The 16,799-nt window shown below is 43.4% G+C and overlaps 1 protein-coding gene across 10 annotated transcripts in view; it reads left to right on the top strand.

Moving 5' to 3' along the window:
• CUX1 (cut like homeobox 1) overlaps window positions 1-16,799 on the top strand; it is a 281,953-nt gene that overhangs the window by 190,790 nt on the left and 74,364 nt on the right. For all 10 annotated transcript variants that reach the window (XM_071574850.1, XM_071574851.1, XM_071574846.1 and 7 more), the window contains exons 10-12: window positions 3,997-4,101; window positions 6,684-6,872; window positions 12,729-12,787. In XM_071574850.1, coding sequence (XP_071430951.1) covers window positions 3,997-4,101; window positions 6,684-6,872; window positions 12,729-12,787 — 353 coding nt within the window. The remainder of the gene's footprint in view (window positions 1-3,996; window positions 4,102-6,683; window positions 6,873-12,728; window positions 12,788-16,799) is intronic.

The raw sequence follows: 16,799 nt of genomic DNA, 5'->3' as shown, positions 1-16,799 counted from the left end.
CTGCTCCATCCCTGGGAGTGTCCAAGGCCAGGTTGGACAGGGCTTGGAGCAACCTGGGATAGTGAAAGATGATAGGAGGTGGCACTGGATGGTCTTTAAAGTCCCTTTTAACCCAAACCACTCTGTGATTCTTTGTATCCAAATACGTATTTCTTAGCTGAAGAAGGACAGTTTCACTCAAACAGAAGGTTGTGTGAACTCCCCAGTGGCTCCAAGTTGTGCAAGATTCCTTGGGTTTAGCCATTTTCCATACTGGGCGCCCGTCTCTGGCTGTGCTCTCTTTTCTTATTTCAGGAAAAATTGTTCAACCATTTCTAAGAACAAGATTAGGGGAGGGAAAAAAAGGCATTTCCCCACATGTTATGAGTTTTTCTTGCTGTTTTGGTGAGGAGCCTGCTGTGCCCGGATTTAATAGAAGCGACTTGGCACTCGAGGAAGGAGGGTTTGCTTTTTTCTCAGGGTTGTATCATCTGTTGCTTCAAGTAGAAAAATAAGAAAAAAAAATAAATAAAGCAAAACAAAAAAAAAAGCCCCAAGTTTGGCCAGCCTATAAGAGTCTGGAAAAAGAGAGTTGACACAAACTCCACAGAGTCTGGTTTGAATTTGTCGGCTTTGCTGTCGGTGCCTGTCCCGGGCACGCCGCAGTCTGTCACTGGGTGAACATTAACCAGCCAGGTTGCCCTTCTCCTGGGTGGGGTGTGAGGTCCTGTGCCACTTTGGCAGGGGGCACAGGCACAGGAGACACTCCCCCAGGCTGCTCCTGCAGGATACGGGACACGGGGTGGGAGCAGGAAAGGGAGAGGGGCTCATGGTGGGCAGGGAGTGGAGAGAAGCACTGGGACACTTGGAGGACATTTTGTGAAGACTTTTGGAGAAGAAGCAACGAGGAAAAGAGGAAGGAGGAGGCCGTGGGGGTAAGGCTGATTCTGGAAGTTTGTGGGAATTCATTGCATTTTGTGAGGTCTGAGTTGGCTTTTGCCTGCCTGGAGCTAAAGGCTCTGTGGAGCTCAGAGAAGACACAAACGATGCTTCCAGGAGCCAGAATGGATTAGGAAGGGGACAGAGTGACAAGCAGGGAGGGTGGGAGTCCAGGAGGCAAATCCAGGGAGTCTGGCAGGGGAGCAGCACCTCAACCACTTGTGGGGGTCTCAGTGCAGGTGAGGAATGGGCAGGGGCAGCTCATGCCGCGCTGTGGTCGGTGCTGCCATGCAGAGTGATGTGCCAGGGGCTTGGGGAACCCAAACAGCTCCTAATGGAGGTAGTGCCAGTGCATTTATTAATGTTTCTGAAGCACTGAGATCCTTTGGTGGTGGGGCACAGCCTCTGAGAAGTGATTGGTCCTGTAGGTAGAGCAGGGTGGGATCAGTTGGCAGTTGCAGAGGTCACACAAGGAACAAGGACAGAGCAAAAGGTCCATTCACCAAGGAATATTCATCCCAGAGTTGGATGGAGCAGAGGAACTCGCTGGGAAAAAGCAGTGGTGCCATCCCACCTCCCAAACCCCTGCACTTGGGGCTGGCTTTTCCAAACTTGGAAGTGCTCAAATCTAAAACTACTGTTCTTTTAATAGGTTTTCGTGTTTCATTTATAATTTATATTGCAATAGCACCCAAAAGTGCTTTCCAGACACTGAGCACATCTATAATTCTGCTTCTAAAAAGCTTCCATAAAAAAGAAAAAAGGGAGGAAAATTGACCAGTATTTCCCAAATAGAATTGCCCAAAGTTGGCTCTGATGCATTTTTAACAATGCCTAGTGTGAAATCCTGTCGGGTTTTGTTGCAAGGATCACAACAGGTGTTGGGAATTGGCTGGGGAGGCTGTGCAGAAAGGGCAGCTGACAGCTCACTGTGTATGCAGATGGAGCACTCTGAGCAATGCCCGGTGTGGTTTGCTCGCATGCAAACCGAGTAGAGGCTCCAAACAAAGCTGCAGTGAATGGGAGCCATCAGCAGGATTGCTCAAGGCTGCAAAACCCATTACTTAGACAGCAGTAGATGCAAGAGCAAGTGCCACAGTGCAGTAACTTGTCCTGCTTTGCTGGAGTTGTTTCGCAGTTATTAGATCAATATATGTAGCTCCCCATCTAATAAAGTACAAGAAAATAATTTATCTCAATGTGTTTTGTTAGCTCAGTATTTATCCTACTATTACCCAGCTGCATAAAGAACATAAATTTCCCTTTTTGTGCCCTTTTAGTGCTGTTACCATTTTTTCCCAAGCACACAATAGGTTGTGTGCCCTGCTCGGATTATTAGAGCCACGTCACTGTACTTTTCACAATCACATTTTAATTACAGCTGGAGAACCTGTGCAAAATCATTTAATACAATGTTGTGAGCAAATAGCACAGATGATGCGTTTAGGATTTGATTGCTCTTAGTTTATTCATTGATTAAACATGCAGAGACTCTGCTTTGACTGGTGAGGAAGTCAAAGACCACACACACACAAGGGTATAGGGTTTGTCTTTGCTATAGGTTTATATTTGCTATAGGTTTATATTTGCTGTAGATTTATATTTACCACAGATTTATATTTACCATAGATTTATATTTGCTATAGATTTTATATTTGCTATAGATTTTATATTTGCTATAGATTTTATATTTTTCACTTTGGGTTTTATATTCACTATAGATTTTATATTCACTATAGATTTTATATTCCCTATAGATTTTATATTTTCACTCTGTGTTTTATATTCACTATAGATTTTATATTCCCTATAGATTTTATATTTTCACTCTAGGTTTTATATTCACTGTAGATGTTATATTTGCTGTATGTTTTCTATCTGCTGTTTCAGGTGGCTTAGGTTCTTCAGAGGATTAGCAAAGAGTCTGGCACACAAAATGTGGCCCTTTGGGTGGCTTAAAAACAGCAGTGGGAATTTCCCATTCTGCAAAGGAAGGGACCCATCAGTGTGAAGGGGAAAAGCTGGTCAAGGAAAGTTTTAACCTTCCCTGGCAGCAGCTGATGGGTTTGGAAGAGCTGGTGACAGGTCTTCCAAGTGGAGATGGAAAAGTATTTGGGCAATTTTCTGCCAAAAAACGATGATCATGCACAGCATGGTTTGCATGGAGCAGCCCAGGTGAAAAGCTGGGATCACTCGAGGAGGTTGGCAGTGTGGTTTTGTAACAATAAAATACATGTTTTTTTAAACAAAGAGAGAAGACAGTCTGGCCAGGAGGAGGATATACTGTAAAGCAACCAGGTTTTGTTCCACTTGTAACAGAAGCTTGCAGACAGTTATGGAAAGGACTTTGCTGCTATTTATTGCCTGAAGTTACTGATCCATCTGTCTCTCCCCAAACTCTTGTACAGACAGTTTTTCCTCATTATTCTGCCTTTCTCCTTTCTGTTCTTCTCCAATATTTAGGTGGGAATTTTGACCACAGGCTTATCAGCTATTGCATAAATCCTCAGCAGCTGATAACTGAGCTGTGCAGAATTGTCACTTTAAGGTTAAATATTGTTGAATAAATAGACCTGGTGAAAGAACAGAATCTTAACAGTTCATGTTTGGGGGAATAATAACTGCAGAAAGACAGCCCACAACATTGTATGTGTGTTTGAGAGAGTGGTCAGGATATCTTTTAATTCAGCATTTACCCGTGAGAATTATTCCCATGAGGAGCCTTGCAATAAAATCTGCTTGGTCTATGAGAATAGAAAGAAATTGAATAAAAAGACTCCATTTCCACTTGTATTTATTCAGTCTGGGAAATTCAGTGGGCCGCAGCATTAGTATCAGCAGGGGATTCCTTGCTCCTAGCGTTAAATTACTGTCATAATCGCTCAATTATTTCTTCCTTGTACTGTTTAAAATAAAAATCCATCACATTCTATGTTTTTTTTCTAACATTTATTAGGTTGAGTGTTTAGGAAAATCAATTATATTCAGTCAGGCATGAATTGATGAATGTTCTTGTAATAATTGTCAGTTGTTAAACTGAATGTACTTTCTCTTTTCACCCCTTTTCATTTCCTTCAGAGGGCAGAGGTGGCTCAGAGAGAGGCAGAGACCTTAAGGGAGCAACTCTCATCAGCCAACAAATCTCTCCAACTTGCTACGCAGATCCAGAAGGCACCTGATGTGGTGAGAGAAAATATTTACTGACTCTTACAGGTTTCTGACATTCCTGCAGTACAGCTCTTTCAATTTCTGCTCACAGCTATAAAAATAGCTGTCTGGAGTCATATTTTAACTGCAAGGGAAGGGTGTCCCTTTGGGATTGGAGGTGGGTTCAGCTCCTGAGGGGTTGGTGGCTGGAGCAGACCCCAGGAAGGACAGAGGTCACTTGGCTCCGTGGTGATCCAGCTCTCTCCAGGGCTGCAGGTCCAGCTGGATCACAGGAACTCTCAGAAATTATTTCATATCACTGAGAGCATCAGCAGAGGAAACACAGAGGCAGCAAACCTGGAGGGCCAGTGGAGTTGTGTGTGGGACCAGCTTTGCCCAGAGCTCCCACTTCTGCCTCTCGCTCCTCTCAGTGCCAGAGGAGCTGGAAGTAAATTTGAACTCACTCCAGGTTTCACTGGTTATCCAAAAATGAGAATTACACCTCTAAATCCAGTCAAGGCAGCTCAGAATATTGAGCAGATCCCCTGCACTCCTGCTTGCTGCCCCCTCTGTGTGGTTCCAGATAAAGGCAGTGCTGCTGTTTGGGAGGTTGGCACTGCTGGTGGGACCTGTGGGCACACAGAGCTCTTACAGGACTCCAGCTGGGCCTGGGTGAGCAGGTAACACAGATGAGCAGCCAGATTATTTTGATTTTTGTTTGCCAAAGGAGAAATAGGAGTATTTAAATGTAAATATGCAATTAAGTGATATTTAGTCTACTTCTAAGCAGCAGCTTTAACAGACAAAAGAAATCATTGCCCTTTTTTTCCTCCTTGCAAGCCAGATACAGGCTTGACACTGATAGCAGAGAAACACATGGTTGCCTTTAAAAATCATTTGCAGAGAATGAGTAACAAACCAGAAGTCCTCCAGATCTGTTTGGTTGCCTATTAATATGTCCCAGCATTTCCTCAGAGAAGTCAAAAGATAGACAAGTAGACTGCAAAACAAAAAAATAAAAAGCCTGAATATCACTTGTAACTCTGAATTACCTGCCTGTTCCTATCTCATGTCCTAGTCTTATCATTATTTTAACATTAGGTCTTTCTTGTATTTAATAGTACTTCTGCACTTCATTTATATTTAATATGACAACTACTGCAGGATGAAAATGATCATTATCTATCTTATTTCAGACTCCACGTTCTAGTCTCAATAGGCACAAGCAGCAGATGATTATACAACTTGTGATGTTTCATGCAAGCAAATTAGAGGTTTTTTCAAGTTAAAAGTATAATTCAGTGTAATAGGAGAGCGTTGTTAACGCTGATCGTACATGCAGCTTTCTGGGAGTACAGTGGGGTGTAGTCACTGAGAATCAATCTGAGTGTTTAGAAGATATGGAAAAAGGTATTTTGCTGTTCCTGTGTTCCCAGTAAACAGGGTATGGAGTGTGTTTCAATCTGCAGCAATGTCATCTTGACTTGTCAGGGAAGTGTTTGGGTGACAGCGGCGCCGGTGGGTTGAATTCTTGGCTCTTCTGCAGGATCTTTAGTTTAATGCTCACCATAATCATCCCTCTTGCTAAATGGATTCTCCCCTCCTTCACTGGTGTTTCTGAGGAACAGCCATTAACCTTTGTAAGATGCATTTTAGGCTCTTTGATGGAATGGATGTTCATCCTTGGGCTGGTGCTCCCCACACATGCACAAGGGTTTCCTCACATTCCTCATGGCAGAGGTTCAGAGCTCTCCCCTGTGTTACAGCTGATCTCTTAGCACTAAAGGAGACAAAGAGATGGTACAATTAGTCTCTATTATCTTTTCTGGATAGATCTGCCTTCTTCTGCCCCTCTCTCTCCTCTCCAATTCCTTGTCCTACTGGCAGGTCAGCCTAGTGGGGAAGTTTCTGACTTGAGAACAGATTTTGCAGCTGTGAGAAACTGGAAGAAGAAAGATTTAGGAAAGGGAATTTCTCAAAGTGGTGACCAAGGGGAGAATGGCCTTGTCTTAGAGCTGTCACATCTGTCTTCTTCCCCATGGAGGGATGTTTGCAATAATGTTAACATGAACGATTTTCATGTGAGGAGCAAGTTCATTGCAAGTAGCAGTTTGGGGCAATTTTTGATGATTTTGCCTGGAACGTGCATTGTGCATTCAGAGAGCCACAGGCACATGGCCCTGCCGCTCCTGATTAAGAAATTCTGCTCCATTACTTCAGAATATTTTATCTGATTAGTATTTTGTAAGCACAGATTTTCATAGTTGTCAAAGCATTTGGGCTATTAATAATAAATAGATCTAAATAGAATCCTTTGACTTTCACGGCTGCATCTTTTCCAGTGCACTTACGAAGTAGGGGGATTTATTCCCTCCCTTATCCCTGTTTTCCCAGGGAGCTGGGAAGCAAGAACATTCATATGGGAAGCAAGAACATTCATATGGGAAGCAGAAAGATTCATCTTCCATTTTCACACAGTCCATCGCAGGAGTCCCAGATTTAGGAACTGTCTCTGTCTCTCGTGCCACTCAATGCCATTCTTAGTCCTTGCCAAACTGCCCTGAGTTCAGGCCTGTTGCCTGTTCTGATCTGTGTGGTCTGATGCTCTTTCCCCCCAGGAACAGGCCATCGAGGTGCTCACCCGGTCCAGCCTGGAGGTGGAACTGGCTGCCAAGGAGCGGGAGATCGCCCAGCTCGTCGAGGATGTGCAGAGGCTCCAGGGCAGCCTCACCAAGCTGAGGGAGAACTCCAGCAGCCAAATCTCCCAGCTGGAGCAGCAGCTGACAGCCAAGAACAGCACACTCAAAGTAAGGCTCAGTTCTGTGCTCAGCAGCTTCTGGAGGGTGGAACAGATATAATGATTTTGGGGTTTACTGGTGTAAGTTTCCTGTGGTTCTGCTGAATTCTGGTGGCATCCACAGAATCACAGAATGGTTTGGGTTGGAAGATCATCTAGTTCTAACCCTCTGCCATGAGCAGGGATGTTTTGTAGTCCAAGTGATCACAGTTCTCTTAAAAATCTAAATTACCCAGTTCTTAATGTTTTGAAATGAGATCAGCCCAGTTGGTTAAAACTTGGTTGTGATAATGCCAAGGTCATGGGTTCAATCCCCTGTGTGGGCCATTGACTTCAGAGTTGGACTCGATGGTCCTTATGGGTCCCTTCCAACTCAGAATAGTCTGTGATTCTGTGAAATATGTTTTTTGCAGAACATGCCTGCCTTTAGAATTAAAACCACCACCAAACCTTTAGAATTAAAACCACCTTTAGAATTAAAACCACCACCAAACCCCAGCATTTATTGACCATGGATATGTAATGAAATAGCTGAACTAAAAAGGCACAGAAAATCCTTCTTAGGTTTTAAAACTCCTAATTCCCATTCCAGTGATTGGTATTGAAGATTTGCCAGGAATGTTTATGGTTTATCTTTGAATTTACTTGCTATCCCTTCCAGTTCTCTCCACTGGCAAAGGGAAATGTACCATTTAGAGCATAGAAACAAGTAAAATGGACAGAGAGAAGGCTTTTAGCCTTAATAACCACTTCATTATTTTTTAACCATTTGCTGCACAGTAATTTCCATTTATAATTAGTGGTCTGGCCCTATGCACATTTGCATCCAGCTCTGCATTAGAAGGAACAGCTCAGAATTTTGCGAGTGACCCTTTTACCTTTTGCTTGGGCAGCTTCACTTTCTTTGTGCCGAGCCCACACAGTTCTGCTCTCTCAGTGAGCAGCAGAAATGTTTCCTGACATGTGCAATGAATCAGTTTCCTGGAACTCCCATTTCTTTCATTGTTCTACCATCTCGGAGCTCCAAAGTGTAAACAAGATAAATTTATCTATTCCATTAAAGACGTGGTAGTTTTGCAGGTTTGATAGTCGGAGGGTTTTTGGAGAGAGGAGGCTGATAGTTCCCACTCAGCTCTGACTGTGGCGTGGGCAGCTTTGCTCTATCAGAATGATTTAATGTTCAGTTGAAACTCTTACAAATTACTCTAATTCTGACATTTTTTAGCAGTTCCTGGTTTTGCTGTGCTGGAGCATAATTGACATGGAGAGATGTCTGTAAGGGATGAGAGCTGAAGTGTTGCATTCGGTGCTTTCTGCATGTTTTAAGCCAGCTTTGCAGAGTTTTTATGAAAATTCTGTAGAGCAAAGGGCACCTATTATGTAACTACAGTGCCAATGTCAGTCTGTGCCCACCTGTCACCATGTGGGCACCACTTTTATTGAGAGAGGAAGGAGCTGCCCTGCTTTAGAGGGACACATTTTGCTGGCTACACCCATGTTAGAGGGAATTTTTTTTTTCTTTTCTTTTTTCATAAAAGCTGATAGAAAATATCTTGAGTCCTTGCACTTGACAGATTTTCTTGGAATAAAGCATGTTCCTGGTGAGGTCAGTATTAGTTTAGCCATTAACTTCAAAGGGAGTAGGATCACAGAAATGACAGAGCAAGTCTTTGATTTCCATTTCAGTAATCTCCTTCCATTTTCTCATAGCCTGGCCCAGCTAATGCTCTGTATTTAGCTTGCTGTTGATAGTGTCTGATGCAGTGCCTCTATTGATAAAGTTTCAGTCGTTTCAACCCTCTTTAACCTTATTTGTTGCAACTATAAAAATATTTCCAAGTGCTTACTTCCACCCCAAAGTGCTGGGAAAGCCTGTGCCAGAAACCTGTTGTGCAAAGCACCAAATCTCAGTGACAAGAGTGTCAATCTCGTGTTTGATTATGGAGGAATTGCTTCTAAAATAAAAGAGATTGTAACAGTTGCCTCCACAAAAAAAAAAAAAACCCAACAAAACAAACAAAAAAACCAACAAAACAAACAAAAAAATAAACCCACAAAAACCTACTCAGAGTTTCACAAATTAAAGCAATGTTCTCAGCCTGTATCTTGGGGGAATTGTTTAATACTCTATGACTTAATGAAACAACACAGAAATACTTTTGAAATTATTGCTTCTTTATCTTCACCTGATCTAATAATCAAAATATGTCCTCTAGTAACAAGACTTTTCTAACTGTAATTGTATTAACCCTTTGTGGGTGTTGGAACCTGCCTGTTACCCAGTTAAAATACAGCACAGAGATACATCAGATAGTCTGGGGTAATGAAATGTGGGCTTTTTAGTTGATCACTCCAAACTAGACTACAGCATTAGTCTGCTGGGGGTTTTTAATGTTTTAAGCCCTTAATGCAGCCCTTGCTCTTTACCTGTGACACTTAGATTAAAGACAGTAATGATTATCTTTTTTAAATAACATAAGAGGAGATCCAGTCTATGCACACTCTGACTCGAGTTCATTCCTAGCACAAATGCACAGTTCTTTAACATGGAATATTTGCAAATTTAACATGCAGAAATGCCACCAGTTCATTCCTTCTGCCCTCTGGCTCCTGCATTTCTCTGTGTTGGAGGTCCTTAGAATATATTTTGTCTGAATTAACCAGGTTGATATTTAGTGCAAGATATTAGTTCCTCCAGATTGTCTCACAGCTTGAACCTTTGTTATCCCGAGTTCTGTGCCTTTTCCAGGGTTCTTTGAGACAATTACCATACTAATACATTTTAAAACAGTCACTGACTGGGAAGATGCCAAGTGCCTAAATGGTCTGCTGATACACGGGCACTGCATCCTCACTTGTTAGTTTATATTGTTTAATAAAGTATACATTTAGGTGCAGATTTTCCATGGCAACAATCTCTCTATTAGGTACTTGGGAGTGATGGGTGTATGTGTTTTTTATACAATTCAAAGTAAAATATTGCTGGTTGCCATACAGCTATAGCAGCATGTGAGTATCTGAGAGTTCAAAACAGCTTCATTCTGTCAATATCTATATTTTTCTTTATTTTTCTACCTGTGCTTTTTACCTAAATTTTCCAGAAATACTTTCTCAGGGTGTAGTTTATCCCTGCACAGCATTACACTTAACAAAAAAAATGCATTAAAATGGGAATCATTCCTTTTTCTGTGTTTTAGATCTGTTTCTACAAAAAGCTGTTTCCTTAGCATGTCCTTGCATAAGTAACTAACATATTAATCCAAGATATTGTTTATTTTAAATTTATTCTGGTACTTTTTACTCCAAGGACTGGTATAAATAGCCAGTTATCCTGCTGTAAAAGTCTGCCTGCTGTAGACCCAGAATGTGACAAGCCAGAGTTAAGGAAGAGGTGAATTGTGGTGCCTCTGTGCTGTAGAGCACCAAAGAGAGTGAGAAGCAGGTGGCAAAGTGACATGACCAGGGAGAGCAGAAGGATGTCATGTGGTGTTTGGCTGCTCCTCCCATTCCCTGCATCCAGTTTGGAAGCTCTGAGTTGTGATGCTGAGTCTCCTCCCAGTACCAAGGGCTCTCTGGCTTCATTTAAAGATCCCTCTCCAGCCTGATCTGGTGGATTAAAAATTCTTGGTGAATTCCTTGTTAAAGTAACTCTGGCTCAGGATTGAGCTGTAGCTTGAAAAGCTGCTTGAACTTGTGGCATGTTGTAGTTGGTCCTCCTTAAAAATCAGGGGACTGATGTGGCACCCCAGGCCCTGCAACCACAGAGTGCATTTCCACAGTGACATTTCAACACGTGTTGGAGGTGATCAGAACCTCCAGCATCTTCAATACTTGTAGGATTTTCCTGGCCACATCAACCAGGATTTTCCTAATTACATCAAGTACAGGGCCAACACACCCTTTGTCTGCTGTCTAAAGCAAAGCCAGTGGTAAGTCAGAAGAAATGACTAAAACTCGTCCTGAGTATATTCCAGGTGGAAAAAAATATTTTAGCTAAAACAGACACCTTTTTTTCTTTCTCCCACAATGGGAATGACTGCACAAGTCACTGATGGCTGAGGATGCTGGCACAGGAACCCTTTTTAAGAGGCCACTCGTTTCATCAGTGGAAATTCCACCCTGAGCAGCAGTTCCTGCATCCCTGTGAGGAGCAGTGCTGGTGATGCATTAAGAGCTGCTTGTTGAGCAGCTGCCAGAGCAGGGCCTATGATTCCTGCCAGGAGCTGCCTCTTGTCAGCAGGGACTAAGAATGGTGGATTATGGCATCAAACAGCAGGAACAGGAATCTGAGAGGGCTGTATATTGGTAATGTGAATGTCCACTTTGTCACTGCTCTTTAATATCCATGCTAATGGCAAGGCAGAAATGTCAACAGTGTGAGCTGGGCAGGGCTGGGTAGGAAATCCTTTAAAAGATGGCAGAATAGCTGAAAGTCCCACAAAGTCCCACCATGCTGGTGTTGCCATCCAAGAAGCCTCATTTAAGTTATTGAGATGGTTGAGCTGTGCGTGCTGTGTTACAGTTTTGGGGTTTGCTGCTTGTACACCTTGGATAGGTTGAGATGGATGATACCCACACCTTGCTGGGGAAGGCAGCACAGGGTTCCCAGCTCTGTTTGGTGGCCTGTCCCAGCCCTGCTCCACACACCCAGAGCTGTTCTGCTGCACAACTTTGTGAGTTTGCTAAAATTACCCAAGTGCCCAGCAGCCCTCCCCTGCCCTCCTGTATTCAGTGAGCAGCCCCAGAGTGAGTGTAGGATCTTGAATTCCCTTCTTCCCTGGAGGCAGCCTCTGCTGGACATAAAGCCCTGCTTTTCTTTTTCATGTCACACACTCCTTTCCTTTTCAAAGTAGAAACTCTGTCTTTGAGGTGATACGTCCTTGTGTTATTTCTGTTTTCTGTGACCTTTGGGATTCTGTGCCAATTTTAACACCAAAAATGAAGTGAAACAGAGCTAGCCTGAACTTATCCATGGAAGTTGCAAGCCAGTAAGTTCTGTTCTTTGCTTAGAGCAGGTGTGCCTGCACCAAGCAAAGAAATTATTAGTGGGAAATTATGTGGCTTCTGCAAGCAACGTAACGGCATCAATTATGTATCACTGTTTTAGGCCTCCTGAAGCATTTATCCTGTAGTGATGAGCACTGTTGTTGGGAGCTGGGTAAGGTCCAAGTGTGTGGCATTGCTATGGATTGTGTTAGGAGGTTTGTTTGTGGCATCCTCACACCGAAGGGGAGCCATTGAGACCACCCTGGGTTGGGCAGAGCTGAGCAGAACAACCTGCTGGGCTGGTCTCGATGCCTCATCTCCAGAGTGTGATCACATGAGTTCCTGCAATAAGTAATGCTTGTAAAATGGCCTGGTACAGCTGTTTTCCTTGGGCACGAGGCCCTGTAGAAGCCTTGCAAGCCTAAGGCATTCCAATCAACAACAGCTTCCTCAGTCTGTTCTGTGTATCATGTACATCAGGTTATCAAGAACTGTCGTATTAAGGATGCAGTTTGTGCCAAAGCATCCCTGCTGCTTTACTCAATTTACCAGCTTCCTAAAAATTCCACTTCCCCCTTTTCTTTAAGACCTTCTTCCCCAGTCTCTGTATTGAACACATGACAGTGACATTGCAAACAGCAAAATTGGGACCCACTGAATTCTGTCATGCTTGGCACTCTGTAAACAAAGGATGAGCGAGGTATAATTGTGTTTACGTTTAATTGGTTATAGTTTGTTTTCTAATATATGTAAATTAGGTATGAGTCATTAACCCTCACTTGTGCGCTGCTGTATATATGGAATAATTTGAAGATGATTTTGAAAGCCTGCAGAAAAAACCACAATCTAAATAATTAAATCCGTGTTCTTTCTTTTAAAGCAACTGGAAGAAAAACTGAAGGGACAGGCTGATTATGAAGAGGTTAAGAAAGAATTAAAGTAAGTGTTAAATGCTTACATAATTTTTTCACAAACTCTTAACAGTGCTTGTTAAATGAAGCCACAAATCTGTGTTCTTGGAACAAAGTCAAACCCACAATAATGGGGAAATCAGGAATATTGGCAGCAATGCATCCAGAACCAGTGGAACTGTTGGATTCTTGTTACAGCAAAGGATCTCGATAGCAAATAATACATACCCATGAAGAAAACCCACTAAAACTATTGTCCACAAAGGGAAAAAGTTTGACAATCTGTGGTTGACCACTCTAAAAATCCCCAGCCAACAGCTGAGGGTAATGTGGACCAAAAATTGAATGCAGAGTCTTTGGCCACGATACCTTGTCTGTGCTTCTGGCAGCCAGTGTTCAGCACTTACCAGTTTAGTGCTGGGCTTGTTTCACCGTATATTTTTGCTAATATATTGTGGTTTTCAACTAAAGCCACAAACAGCCTCTTCCTATTTCAAGGGATTTTCTTAAGAGACTTAAAAGAGCCTCATTTTAAACTATAACAAGATAAGCTGTCAGGTTCAGAAGAGAACTTTTTTGACTGGAAGTATGTTTAGTGTCAAGGTTTAAAAAACTGTGAGAAACTCCCATCCCTTCTTTCATCATCCTGGCATTTTTGTGTGTGTCTTAAGAAGACTGAAATAACCCATTACCTTGTTTAATGAGGTATTTCAGATGGGGCTGGTAGTCATGTGCTTTTGTTTACACGTCCCTGGAGAATATGGAAAGCAGCTTTGGGTTTGCAAGCCCAGCCCCTGGTGCTGATGTATTCAAGCCACGCTGCCTGTGGTTCTGGTTCACTGCCAGCTACAGCACAGCCTGATGTAGGTGTGCAGTTTCATTCAAATGAAATGAATTGACCATTTCTGTGGTCATTATACCTGATTATTAACTGCTCTCAAAAAAGCATCACTGTTTTAGTGAAAGGGATAAATATATCTGTGTTCTCTGCTGAGTTAAGGAAGCAGTTTCAGATTTCAGCCTGTTTGTGCCCTCTTATGTAAAGTAATGAATGGGAATTAGGCCACAACCTTTCAATTTGCTACATGAGATACTAAATGTAAATGTGCTGAAACAGCAAGTGAGTTTTGAATCCTACCTGGTTTAATGCAGTGCAGGTGGGATACAACAGGACCAGGGCTTTAAGCCCAGACTTTTGGTGCCAGGAACCCAATATACACAGTAAATACATTTAGCCTGACTCTGCATTCATACTTTAGATACAAACTCTGTATTCCTGGAGTTACTGCCTTTTTTAAAAAGTTATTTTTCTTTTTTACAACACTGACTTACATGAGGGCAGGGATGGGAAGGCAGAAAAGAGTTCTGGGAGAGTTTATGACACAAGACAGTTCATACAGTGTTTCTGCTCAGGATGAACCTTCAGTGAACTGGGTGGGAGAATCTCCTGGATGGCCCTAGTTGGGTGCCCTGTTCTCTCAGCTTTTATAACCCCTAATTCATGGATTGCCAGATAGCTTGGCAGTGACCTGGGGTCCATACACTGTCCTGTGGGATGGCACAGGGCATTGAGACCCTTCATGAGACCACTGAAGATGTTTGCAGTGCTGCTTCCTCCAGGCAGCTCATTCACAACACCCTCTCTGCTCCCATAATCCAAAGGATGTGCTGAAGGCTGAATGTGCATCACCTGGCAGTGACAGTCTGATCTGAAGTGAGGCTGTTGTTGTAAATGAGGCTGTGAAAAGCCTTTTGCTGTAAATCAGGATCCCTCCCACTGAATGCTGCTCCACCTGCCCTGTGCCCTGAAACACTGACAAAAACGAACTGCTTATGACATCTGCACCAAGAAAAAAGATACCTTGTCAGTAAGTCAGAAAGAGAATAAATTTCTCAGGGTTTTTTTGGCCCTGATGTATTTTCCTTAGTCCTCCCCAGGATGTTAGAGGCATTCCAGGCTGAGGGATCTCAATATCAGCCAACATCTCTAACCTTGGTGGAACTTAACCGGGCCCATGTCAAGCTCGGGGGGGCAGGATGCTTCACTTTCTGCCTTGACTTTTGTGCCCAATGGCTTTTAAACCTATTTTTGAGATCTGAGAGCTGTGTGTGTCCTTTCAGTTCCCTCTGGAGTGCCACGACAGCGCTGACCCTCTGCCTTTGCAGGCGGGATCAGACGAACAGAAAGTCGAGCTGTCCCAATGCACACTTGGCTTTGCAGGGAGATCTTTGAAGTCATCTTAGATGTGCAGATTCAAGTCACAAGATCATTCCTTTAAAAAGCAGGTGACTGATCTTGAGCCACTGATTGAGTGGAGATCTCATGGGCAAAGATATTCCTGGAATCCAAAGAGGAAACATTTTGTTTCCTCATATTCCTGAGGAAAAACGTCTCTTTTGTGACACATTTGAAAAGTAATTTTTGACATCTTTAACTTTTACATTTTTTAAGAAATGAATCTGCTGGAGTGAATGTTCCTCTTAGGACAATTGGAGATGCCATCAGCTAGATTATTAACATATTTTGGATTCTAAGTGTGTAGGAAATTACCTGTGAAATTGCCAGAAAGCTAATTCAGGGATCGAAAAATCCACTTGAGGAAGGCAGAGGTCAGTAAGTTTCCAGGCAAGGTTTGAATGCACATGCCTGTGCCAAGCTCACTGGAAATGCAGCTGCTGCAAGGATCAGGATCCTTCCCGAAGGTCCCAGCTGGCAGCAGGTGCTCACAACCAAAGCGCATCCATTGAGCAGCCTGTGCGAGGAGAGGAAGGGCAGGATCAGGGCTTTAGAGACAGACTTTTGGTGCAGAGAACCAAATACATACCCTAAACAGGTTTAGGCTTCCTTTGCACTTCCTCCCACTGTCAGCCTGGTCCTGGAGGCAGCACAGTGTGGGCAGGGCACTCCCCTGCTCCCTGGGGAGCAAGCAGCTTCTTTTGGTTCAGCCTCATCCAGAAGGAAGGTGGTTGGGAAGCTGCTGGACTGCTCTGCATGACAAACCCGAGTGTGGTAAGTGGGGGGCACTGGGAAACCCATCACAAGCACTGCTGGTCTGAACTGAAAGGGGAGAAATGCCTGGGCTTTGCCTTGGGAAGTTTGCCTTGTGATAACCTGCTGTTCAAACTGGAGTTCTTTTAAATTCAAATGAGTCTCCTCATTTGACCACCGTGGGATGTACTTTAAGACTTGCTGTCCTTGCAGAGCCCATTCCCTGCAGAATCCATGGCAGGATGGAAACAGTGACCTGCCAGAGAGTGGGGTTTTCTCGACATGGGTCATTTATCTCTCCTGGCTCCATGGAGTCCTGGGGGACAGAGCTGTTCCCCTGGCAGGGTGTCCTAAGGAACACTGGCTTCCAGCAGTGATTGGCAACATGGATAAACACACCTGTGATGTCAATATAATGTCAGGATCTCTAAGAACTCAAGCCATTAGTGCACAACTTCTCTTCTTTGACTGGCACAAGTCCATTGACAGCAGAAAAGCACCTGGGTGAGCTGTTGTGCCCTCAGAGTCTTGGCAGCATCATTTTCTGTGCCATGTGTGGGATGGTGGCCCTGCCTTACAGCCATTCCTGCTGGCAGGAGGTGTCATCCAGTGCTGCCCATATAATGCAAGTTTGTTATTCCATTGATTACTGTATTTTGGTATTCCCATCAGCATTAACCCTGCATGCAGTGAGTATGCAAAGATGCAAATATTCAAGGTTTCTGCCTCAGAATGACTTATTATTTCCTTGGATTTGCTATGACTTGAGTGATTGTTAATGACTCAGGGAGCACTGATTTCCAGAGTGTCACTTAATGCACATCTAACTCTGGATTAAAGCAGGGACAGGACTACAGAGGAGCTGGACACCCACATGGTCTGAGGGTGTCAGTGGGTGCCTGGCTGACTCCTCATGGGATCCAGAACTAGTGCCTGTGTCTTAAGACTGGCCCTCTATCTTTTTTTTTTTGTCTCAGTTTCCACATTTCATAGAATCACAGAATGATTTGGGTTGGAAGGGACCTTAAAGACCATCCCATTCCTGCAGGGA

The sequence above is a fragment of the Pithys albifrons genome, chromosome 21 (assembly GCF_047495875.1).
Source record: "Pithys albifrons albifrons isolate INPA30051 chromosome 21, PitAlb_v1, whole genome shotgun sequence".
NCBI lineage: Eukaryota > Metazoa > Chordata > Aves > Passeriformes > Thamnophilidae > Pithys > Pithys albifrons.
This window is presented reverse-complemented; position numbering and strand designations above follow the sequence as displayed.